Source organism: Vicia villosa, unplaced genomic scaffold (genome assembly GCF_029867415.1).
Source record: "Vicia villosa cultivar HV-30 ecotype Madison, WI unplaced genomic scaffold, Vvil1.0 ctg.000015F_1_1_5, whole genome shotgun sequence".
NCBI lineage: Eukaryota > Viridiplantae > Streptophyta > Magnoliopsida > Fabales > Fabaceae > Vicia > Vicia villosa.
The window spans coordinates 301,816-313,889 of NW_026704948.1; the positions used below are offsets into that span (position 1 = coordinate 301,816).

A 12,074-nucleotide genomic window follows, 5' to 3' on the forward strand; every position below is an offset into this window, starting at 1 on the left:
ATATTTATAGGAGAAAGAAAAAATGGAAGGTAGAACATGATACAAAAAGTTAAATAATATAATATTATAAAGAAATTTGATATAAAATTTAGGTAGAACTTGGGAAGGTTTTATCTAAAAGTGTAATTTACCTGGCTAGCTAGAGTCCAAAATATTCTTCTTTTGAAAAATTTCAGTTTAGAATACTTAACACGGAAGAAAATATAATTTCTTTTCTGTTTTAGAAAATGGAAAATGCAATGTATGACTTTTGGAAAATATAGTCTTTTTAAAGTATAAAATTTTATGGAAATAAAACTTTATTTATTTTCTTAAAGTTTATTTTTGACAATGATTTTTATTTATTTTTTGATAAAGTTACTTTTTTGTTTTTTATTTATTTTGACAATGATATATCCTATTAATATATACTAGTATTTTGACCCGTACGATGCACGGAAAATAATTGATCTTAATATAAAATTTTAATAATTTATATAATAATTAATTATATGTTTAAATAATTTTTCATATATATATATATATATATATATATATATATATATATATTCATTAATTAAAGAAATTAAGTTTATTTATAATCATAAAATATTTTGAATTCTATATATAATTTGTCAAAATAATTATGACATAATTTTTAAGAGAATGTTACATTAATCTTGAAAATAATAATAATAATAATAATAATAATAATAATAATAATAATAATAATAGTAATAAAAAATTATACTTAAAAAGTAAATATAAAAGAGGAAAACTTAACAATATGTATAAAAAATGTAGAAATAGTTAATAGTGGGAGTAGGTGGGAGAATTGAAGGTTATTACACTAAAAAAATTGTGTTAAATTTATTAAAATATGTTCATTAAAAATGAATTAACAAAAATAATATTTAAAATTAGTAAAATATTTTTATTTTTGATGTCAAATTTAGTATTTTTGATGTCAAATTAGAAAAAAAAACATGACAACAAACACAATTTTTTAACCATCTAGACGTGGGACATGCATCCATTTTTGATTTTTTTTTAATTTAATTAATAACACTATTATTTGACATGACATGAATCTATTTTTTTTAAAAAATTTAATTAATTAACACTATTATTTGACATTTTTAAGAAAGTAATGAGAATGTGGGTACTTAACGGATATTTGACCTTTTTACGTACGTGAGTACCTAGCGACTGGATTATTTTGTATTAATTATTAATTGCTTACAGACATGGTAAGAAATAAAGGAAATAAAATAATTGGATGGTTAACTTGAAAGTGTGGGTTAAAGAAACTTAAATATCAATAAAATCAATAAAAAAAGAAAAAAAATATGGATTAAAAATAAAAGAAATTAATTGTTAACTTAAAAATTGGATTAAAGAAAATAAAAAAGTTGGTTGAGTTAAAACAATATTTAATACATATTAATAAAATGTTCATGTACAATAGAAAAAAATAATAATAAATAATTAAATGAATAGTTATCTTTAGAGAACATGAGTTAAAGAAAAATAAAAACAAAGCAAATAAATAAAACCAAATAAATAATGATTTGAAAATAAAATAAGAGTTAAAAGGTAGTGCACTGACAGCGTAAAATAATTTTCCATAGTTATCCAATAGAAAGCTATCAATTAGCCATGTCATTAAATTATTTTTTAAATTAAAGAGTGGTTTAATTGGATATAACAAATAATAATTATGCTATACATTAATTCTGTTTCATTTTTCTCCGCATAACTAGCACATTACCGTTACTGCTTTTACCACTATATAATGTGGTTTTCACCCTTGTATAGTTTTCAAGTTGAATAATGAAATATTATTTGATGACATTTTATTTGGAATTATGCACATCTGATATGGTATCAGCCTCACAATACTTTCTCTCTCTCTCTCCACGTGATCTTATCAAGATCCACGATCTCAAAATCCTTTCTCTCTCTCTCTCTCCTAGCCTTTCTCCTCATCGTCATCTTCTCCTCAAAATTCTTCCCTCACAGAATACTAACCTTCTCCAATGGCAGAAATCCCCTTTTCTGATTTCGCCACCAATCCCTCAAACCCTTATTACCTTCACCCCAATGAAAACCCTTCCCTCACCCTCGTCACACCCCCTCTTGATCATAGCAATTACATTTCTTGGTCAAGATCGATGAGAGTTGCCCTAATTTCAAAGAACAAACTTCGTTTTATCGACGGAACCTTTGTTCAACCTGCTCAAGGTCACCTCTTGCACGATCCATGGCTCCGCTGCAACAACATGGTCCTCTCATGGCTTCAACGTTCTATATCAGAAAACATTGCTCAATCAATTCTCTGGATCGATCAAGCTCATGCTGTTTGGAAAAATTTGGAAACAAGATTTGCTCAAGGTGACATTTTCAAAGTTTCAGATCTGCAAGATGACCTCTCCAACCTCCATCAAGGAACCCTAGACGTTTCAACATATTTCACTAAACTCACCTCAATTTGGGAACAAATCGATTCGCTTCGTCCAACACGTGATTGCACTTGCGCCATCCCCTGCACATGTGGAGCTGCTACTGATCTTCGGAAATACAAAGACCAAGATCGTGTTCTCAAATTCCTCAAAGGCCTCACTGATTCTTTCGCAACGGTTCGTTCTCAAATATTTCTTCTAGAACCCATTCCCTCTTTGGAGAAAACCTTCTCCATGGTCTTAGGTCAAGAACGCAGATCTCATGTGCCTCTCTCTGACTCCACTGATATCTCTTCGATGGCGATGGCTTTTCACCCTACTACTGCCTTTGGGGGAGCTTCATCTCGTGGTCGTGGCAGAACATCCCCAGGTCGTGGCAATTTTCCCCCACGCACTTGTACTCACTGCGGTCGTCACAATCACACTGTGGATACATGTTTCATGAAACATGGTTATCCCCCAGGTTACCACTACAAAAGTCCTAAGCCTTCTATCAATCATGCTGCAGAATCCAGCTCCAGCGATCACACTATCACCTCTCCTCCAGAACAATCTTTGGCTTCCATTCAACACCAATACAACCAAATACTTCAGCTCCTACAACAACATCAAATCTCTCCTGCTCCTATCCCTGATGGATGCCCTCAAGATGGTGCTACCCTCCCTAATGTGAACTCTATTACTACTTCAAAAGATGGTAAGCCACCTGTATACTGGGTAATCGATACAGGTGCTACTCATCACATCACACCTAATTTACACAATTTTCAATTTCACTCTGTAGTTCCTACTATTTATCTTAAACTTCCTAATGGAACCACTGTCTCAACTAACATTGCAGGCACTGTACACCTCTCAAATTCCTTAATTTTATATGATGTTTATTACATTCCCACGTTTCATGTCAACTTAATTTCTGCTACTAAACTTATAGATTCTTCTACTTGTACCTTGACTTTCACTAATAAAGACTGTTTCATTTTGCAGAAAAACTCAACGAGAACGATTGGTTTAGCTGAGCGATATGGAGACTTATATGTGCTTCAAGCTCAGGCCACTCCTACTCACCCTTTACCCTCCTTTAGTAGCAATAATGTTTCTGATTCTACTTCTATTCTATGGCATAGACGATTAGGACACCCTTCCCCTTCTGTTCATAAAATTCTTGCTAAACAATGTTCTGATATCTCTTACAATTTCAATAAAGAATTGCCTTGTCATTTTTGTCATCTATCTAAGCAAAAACGTTTACCGTATAATGATAGCACTAGTAATTCTTCTAGACCTTTTGATATTCTGCATGCTGACATTTGGGGGCCATACTCAACACCTTCCATCCACAACCATCGTTTTTTCTTAACCCTTGTGGATGACTATACGCGTTTTACTTGGGTTATCTTAATGACTCAAAAGAGCGAAACTAGAAAACATTTAACCAATTTTATTTCATTTATCAAAAATCAGTTTTCCACTACCCTTAAATGCTTACGTAGTGACAATGGCCAGGAATTTCTAATGCATGATTTTTATAAAACCAACGGAATCTTGCATCAAAGGACTTGTGTTGAATGCCCTCAACAAAATGGTATTGTTGAGAGGAAGCATCAACATATCCTAAACGTTGCAAGATCCCTTCTATTCCAAGCCAATCTACCTAAATCTTTTTGGCATTTCTCTGTCACTCATGCCACCCACTTAATTAACCGTTTACCGTCACCTCTTTTAAACAATACAACACCTTATTTTTTACTTTATAACAAACAACCGGATTACTCAACTTTCAAAAGTTTTGGTTGCCTCGCTTACACCTCAACCCTTTTACAGAATAGGACTAAATTTGACTATAGATCTCACAACTCTGTTTTTCTAGGGTATCGAGACGGCACCAAAGGTTACTTTTTATATGATCTCGTGACTAACAAATTTCTTGTTTCCAGGAATGTCACCTTCTATGAACTCATTTACCCTTTTTCCAAGACTCATGACCATCGACCCTTGCCCCCTATCTCCACCTTAAATCCTACTGATACTGACCTTGAACCTCTTCACAATCAACTACCCCAAACTCCTCCCAATACACCCCCTTCCCCTATTACTAATCCCAGCCCCAATCACCCTCCTCCAGCCCCTAATACCAGCCCCAATATCCCTCTTACAGACCCTAATCCCAACACAAATATCCCTCCTACAACCGCTAATCCCCCACCTGCACCACAAAGAAAATCCACAAGGATAACCAAGCAACCCTCTTACTTAAATGACTATCACTGCAACATCATAAACAACACTACTACCTTCCCTAAAATCAGTCCCAAGTTCCCTCTTTCCTCGGTCCTCAACTACAACAATTGCAACAAGAACTTCAAAAACTTTTGCCTTTCCATCTCTTCTGCCACCGAACCAACCACATACAACCAAGCTTGCAAACATGAATGTTGGCTGACAGCTATGCAATCAGAATTACAAGCTCTAGAACAAACAAAAACTTGGACAATTGTTGACCTCCCTCCAAACAAATCCCCAATTGGTTGTAAATGGGTCTACCGTATCAAATATCTCGCTGATGGTAGTATTGACAGGTACAAAGCACGTCTTGTGGCAAAGGGATACACCCAACAAGAAGGCATTGACTACTTCGATACTTTCTCCCCCGTAGCTAAGTTAACCACTGTAAGAACACTTCTATCCTTGGCCTCTATAAAGCATTGGCATCTCGAGCAACTCGATGTCAATAACGCCTTTCTCCATGGAGATTTAAATGAGGAAGTTTACATGACAATTCCTCAAGGTTACAAACTTACTCACTCATCTCCACATACCAAAGTCTGCAAACTTAACAAAAGTTTATATGGCCTCAAACAGGCCAGCAGACAATGGTACTCTAAATTATCTGATGTTTTACTATCTTTAGGCTATTCTCACTCTCATGCTGACTATTCACTTTTCATTAAACATGATTCTTCCACTTTAACTGCCTTACTTGTATACGTAGATGATATTGTGTTAGCAGGTGACAACTTCAATGAAATCACACATGTCAAAGCTATTCTCAATCACAAGTTTCGTATCAAGGACTTAGGTCCCTTACGATACTTTCTTGGTCTTGAAGTAGCTCGCTCCTCTTCAGGTATTTTATTAAATCAACGAAATTACACTCTCGATCTTCTAAACAACACAGGTATGTTAGCTTCAAAACCTTCCCCTACTCCATACAATCTTTCCATTAAACTGTCTGCTGCTGCTTCCGAAATTTATCATGACCCTACCCAATATCGACGAATAATAGGGCAATTAATTTATTTAACAACCACACGTCCTGACATTTCATTTGCAGTTCAACAATTGAGTCAGTTTGTGGCTAGCCCCACTGACACTCACTTCCAAGCTGCACGTCGTATTCTCCAATATTTAAAATCCAATCCTGCACAAGGATTGTTTTACCCGACATCTTCTAATTTTACACTTTCTGGTTTTGCAGATAGTGATTGGGCAACTTGTCCAACCACAAGACGTTCTACTACGGGTTTCGCAGTCTTTCTAGGCAAATCACTCATTTCCTGGAAATCCAAAAAGCAAACTACAGTGTCCAGATCCAGTTCTGAAGCTGAGTACCGCGCTCTCGCTGCTCTCACATGTGAAATCCAATGGCTACATTATCTGTTCAAAGACCTTGGCATTCAATTTGAGAAACCAACTTCAATCTATTGCGACAACCGTTCCGCTGTCTATCTCGCACACAATCCAACCTTCCATGAAAGATCAAAGCACATTGAAATTGACTGCCACCTCATCCGTGAAAAACTGGAAAATGGCATCATCAAACTCTTCCCTATTCCATCTTCTGCCCAGCTAGCTGATGTCCTAACTAAACCTCTTTCGGGCCCGACTTTTTCATCATTTCTTAGCAAGCTAGGACTTCTTTCCATCCATAGTCCTGCTTGTGGGGGAGTAACAAATAATAATTATGCTATACATTAATTCTGTTTCATTTTTCTCCGCATAACTAGCACATTACCGTTACTGCTTTTACCACTATATAATGTGGTTTTCACCCTTGTATAGTTTTCAAGTTGAATAATGAAATATTATTTGATGACATTTTATTTGGAATTATGCACATCTGATAGGATACATGGTGGTGATTGGTTGACAGTGTAAAAATATTTTACACCGTCAGTGCATCACCCCTTTTCTCATAAAATAAATGGAATAGTTAAATAATCGAAATAAATTGTAAAATAAAAAGTTTAATTACATAATTGAAAAATATCTTAATTTCATGTACAAATCCTTCATTGATTGATGACATGTTAATTCCTTTTAGTTTTATTTGTTTATTTTTCACTCTCTTGTTACCTAAAATAATCTTTATGCCTTAATAATTTAAAGTAACAACTAAAATTGAAAAATTAAAATGGAATGAAATGAAGAAGTGAGTATTTCTTCTTGCTACCTAATATGATCATTGACGGTAAAAGAAAAATTGCAATATAATTATTCATAATAGGAAGAGGAGAGGGTTGGTTTGTTTTTTATTTGATGAATGGATGTAAAATTTAATAAAAAATGTAGCTGAAACAATAAAGAAACAATTTATTTATAATATAAAATTAAAATATGAGAAAGAGAAGAAATCAACAATAACTTGTATATGTTAATTTGGATTAAGATAAACTTTAATCAAATGAAATAGAAAACATTTCTAAAGAAATGGTTCAAAAATTTAAACTTCTTTTTAATGTTTATAAATTTATAATAGAGAGAGAGAAGAGACTTGACAAATATTGGAGCATCAAATGCATTGAAAATGTAGAAAAAATAGTAGTATTGAAAATTTCTTCTTAATGCTTATAAATTTATAATAGCGAGAGAAGAAACTTATAGTTCAAAAATTTAAACTTCTTACGGATGCTTATAAATTTATACTAATATAGAGAGAAGAGACTTGAGAAAAGCAGTAAATGCACTGAAAATGTAAAAGTAGGAATGCTAGTGGTATTGAAAACTTCTTCTTAATGCTTATAAATTTATAATAAAGAGAGAAAGAAAAGACTTTGTGAAATAGTTGGATGGTTCTTTCAACATATAGACTAAACCTTATTTATTATAACTTCCCACTAAATCCATTCACTTAAACTTCCATTAAATCCACCACTTTATTATTTTAATTAATAATACTTTATATTAATAGTATTTTCGATAAATATTAGAATTAGTAAGCCTAAACCAAGTTTTTTATTTTATTTTGGAATGTAGTCGTGGGTTATGTTAATTAATTATATAAATATACAAATTATAAATATATAAATTACAAATATATAAATATAATGAATTATGAGGTTAAGAGATTATTCAAAATTTTAGAGGAAAAATTGTTAAGTGACTTAACAACTTTAATATATAAAATAGAAAATTTTATTAAATAATATAAATAATTAAAATTTGAGGTTCTTAAGTTTGTAGTTTGTAAAATTTAGTTTTTTAAATTTATTTAATTAATTATTAATTTTATTTGAATAGCCAAGATAAATAATAAATAAATAAATAAATATAAAAATAGTTAGTGGTTAAATTAAAAAATATAGTAGATGATTATCAAATAAATAATTTATTTATAATTATTAATGTTATTAGAATAGCCATGATAAATAATAAATAAATAAATAACTATAAAAACAGTTAGTGGTTAAATTAGAAAAGATAATAGATGTTTATCAAATAAATATAACTTTATTATTTAAAAAATTGAAAAATGAATAGAATATATAATAAATAAATATAAAAATAAAAAATGACAATGTTATCCTCAATTTTGGCTTCAAAAGTTACTAAGTGATTTAACAACTTTAATTAATAAGATAAGAACTAAGCCTAAATAAAAATATATTTTAAATATTGTTTTTAAATAAGTATTCTCATTTATAATTTAAATTTAAAGTATTTAAGATGGTATTTAAAAAATAATTTTATTTGACTTCTCATTCAATTTTTTCTTATAATAATACTTTTAACTAAATGTTTATGATTAGATTAACTCACATGATCATTCCTTAAATCAGTCTATATTTTATTTATATAATCGGATATTATAATTAATTCATTCAAATGATTTTGTTATTATAAAATTGGTTATAAAACTAGTTATATCTATAATCATTAATTGGGTTTTAAAGTTCATATTTGATTTTAAATTGGATTCTTATTAATATTTAGATTCTCATTCTTCTCCTTTTCAAGATCATCATCTTCTTCCTCCTCCTCCTCCTCATCCTCAGATTTTGTCGTTTTGGGTTGATCAGTTCCCTCTTCAGCGTTTTTGAGCATGTCTTATGAAGATACACATGCATCATGAAAAGAAACATTTTTCTCAACATTTCTCGGATAAGATCAATCAAATGTAACATGTACGAAATATTCAACAATAAGTAACCTCTGATTATAAAATCTAAAAGCTTTTCTTGATTGGGGGTATCTAAGGAAGACACCTTTATCATCTTTCGCATCAAACTTTCCAAAGTTGTTTTACCATTGTTTAAAACAAAACACTTGCACCCGAAGACATGAAGATGTGATAAATTTGATTTTCTACCTTTAAGAAGTTCATAAAGAATTTTGTTTAAATACGACGTATAAGTATTCCTATTTAAAACATAACAATTTGTGCCAATCACACCGGCCCAAAAATATTTTGGTAGACCACCTTCATGATCATAGTTCTTGCCAACTCTTCAAAAATATGGTTTTTCCGCTCCACAAAACCATTTTGTTGTGGAGTTCTAGGAGCGAAAAAATTATGTTCAATGCCATGTTTATCACAATAATCCTTAAAGAGGTGGTTTTCAAATTCATCTTATTTTGGGACAATTTTGCAAAACTAGAGAAAGCCAAAAAGGTTTCATCTTGCTACGCAAAAAGATGGTTCAAGAAAATGTAGGATTATCGTATACAATAACAAAACTATAGTAATTACCACCCAGGCTTTTAGTCCTTGAGGGGCCAAAAAGATCCATATGGAGAAGCTCAAGAGGCCTAGATGTTGAAATTATGGTTTTGGATTTAAAAGAGACCCTTGTATGCTTTCCCATTTGTCATCCATCAAATATGTGATCTTTTGAAAAATTAATTTTTGGTAGACTAATGACTAGATCCTTTGAGACCACTTTGTTTAGGATACTAAACACTTAGTGCTAGTCAAGGATACATCATCCAAGTTAAGCATATAAATATTGTTTACCCTCAAGCCCTTAAACGATTGACCTTTCTTTTCATTATGTTCAATTATTCAACATTAATTTGGGAAAGTTATTTTATATCCTTTGTCGCATAGTTGACTAATGCTCAGTAGATTAATTTTAAGGCCTTCAACAAGCATAACACCATTGATAGTAGTAGAAGAGTGATTACCTACACTATCTTTTCCAAGTATAACACCATTTTCTGTAAGTATCAGATATGCCTAAGAGGGGGGTGAATTAGGTTTTCAAAAATAATCGGTTTTATGAGAATGTCTTTACTAAATTTTTGGTTAAGTGTTTGAAGGCTTTTGATGATTTTTATCTTTTTCTTGGTAATGGTAATGAAAGCGGTAAAAGCGAAAAGATAAAGAACACAACGATATATACTGGTTCCCCTCACAATCCGAGAGTACTCCAGTCCCCTTTCAAACACGAAAGAGATTTCACTATAGTTAGAATTATTGTACAAGCCTATGCCTACTATCTAACCTATAGGGTGATCAAAGGTTCTTAACACCTTTAAGATCAAAAACAACACTAAGGTGAGTGAAGAACAATCATCTTCAAACACAACACTTACTTCCAACAATCCTGGATAGTAAGGAGAAATAATTTTTGAATGATACAAGAATTTATGAAGATGAATAATATATCAATCTTGGATTGATCTTCCCTTTCAAGCATACAATTCTTTTTAATGATAAACAAGTGTTGAATGAATGTATGATATGAAACTTTGGTATTTGAGTGAAAGTTGTATGAACAAAGTTTCAAATAAAAATGAAGTATGGACACTTGAATGATTTTTGTAAAAGATATGAACACTTGAATTGTTTGAATTATTTGAATGAAAGAGGTAAAAAATAAAATCTGAAAAATCTGAAATATATAGCCTCTAAGACACCTTTACAAATGGTTATTTTGTATGGAAGGATGCAAGAGTAAAAGATGAAGAGGTACCTTTTGAAGAATGAAAGGAAATCTGAATTTTTGAAAAAAAATCACGTGGGAACCGGTTCCCTTAAAACAGAACCCGGGTTCCCTATATGTAACGTTACTAAAATTTGAAAATTTGAACTGGGGAACCGGTTCCCAGAAAGTGGAACTCGGTTCCTGGACTTGATGAACTAAAATATGCTGGGCAGAGGGAACTGGGAACCGGTTCCTCCAAACTGGAACTCGGTTCCCACATGCAAAAAACACTAAAAACATATTTTTAAAAGCTTGAATGATTTTCTAATGTTTTGCAAGTATTATGGATCATGTATGAATGTTTGAGAACACTTGTTTATGCATCAAGAGAGTTGTATACCATATACCTTAATATTTTTGATCAATGAAGTTTAATCTCTCTTGAAATACTTGAATCTTTATGCTTTCATATGAATTGATCCATTCCTTTTGCAATTGAAATCTTGTCTTCATCAAAACCAAGTTGTAGAAAGATTGTCTTCACATTCTCCCCCTTTTTGATGATGACAAATTACTTGAAATTGGTAGGATGGTGATGTTTCTTTAAAATTTGAATCTCCTCCCCCTAAGACAAAGCTCCCCCTTAATATGATAATTGATGCTTTGCTTGAGTCCATTCTTTTATTGAAGATTTGCATATGATAATTGATGCTTTGCTTGAGTCCATTTTTTATTGAAGATTTGCTTGCTACAAATTGTTAGAGAAACATACAAACATACATGTGCATATATATATAAGCTATATATAATTCTTCTCCCACTTTGTCATTAGCAAAAAGGAATGGGAAAGAAGATGAAAGATAGAAGATATCATGTATGATAATATAAATAAAAGTTAACACATAGAAATAATGATAAAGATAACATACCATAAGTCTTACAATATAGGAAATGAAACTTAATGAAACATAACATAGAAATTAAACCATAGTACAAACTAGAAATGCATAAACGAAATAGTACATTAAACAGAAAGTTCATGTAAATTGAAAGGAAACAAATGAAACACATAATGCTCATTCATCATCCATGCCATCAATCCCTTCATCATCTTGGCCTTGGTCACCATTATCCTCTTTATTGGGTTGGTTATGGTATTGGAGGATTTGAGCAAATTGTTGGCGAAAGAAGGCATTTTCCGCTTGTTGTTCTTGATAGTGATTAGCAATGGTGGTTTCAATAGAGCACAATTTGTTGAAGACTATATCCAAAGTAGCTCCTCCTTCCGGAATGGATGGTGGAACATCATCATCCTTGTAAACAAAAGTTCCGTCCAAAGCTAAGACAATACCGGTATTCTTGAGAGCGGTTTTGTCATTGATTTCACATTCCCTTGGAGTCATAGGTAAAGAAGGTTGATTCTTAAGGTTCACACCGGCAACTTTCATGATATGTGTAATGGGTCTACTATAAGGTAAACCACCAT

At 31.8% G+C, this 12,074-nt stretch overlaps 1 protein-coding gene across 1 annotated transcript; it reads left to right on the top strand.

The window, feature by feature from the left end:
• Nucleotides 1–2,018: 2,018 nt before the first annotated feature.
• On the top strand, nt 2,019–3,114 carry LOC131621948 (uncharacterized). Its single transcript, XM_058893016.1, has 2 exons — nt 2,019–2,867; nt 2,950–3,114. Exons 1-2 carry the CDS (start codon nt 2,019–2,021, stop codon nt 3,112–3,114), a joined length of 1,014 nt encoding a protein of 337 aa, XP_058748999.1.
• Nucleotides 3,115–12,074: the final 8,960 nt, after the last annotated feature.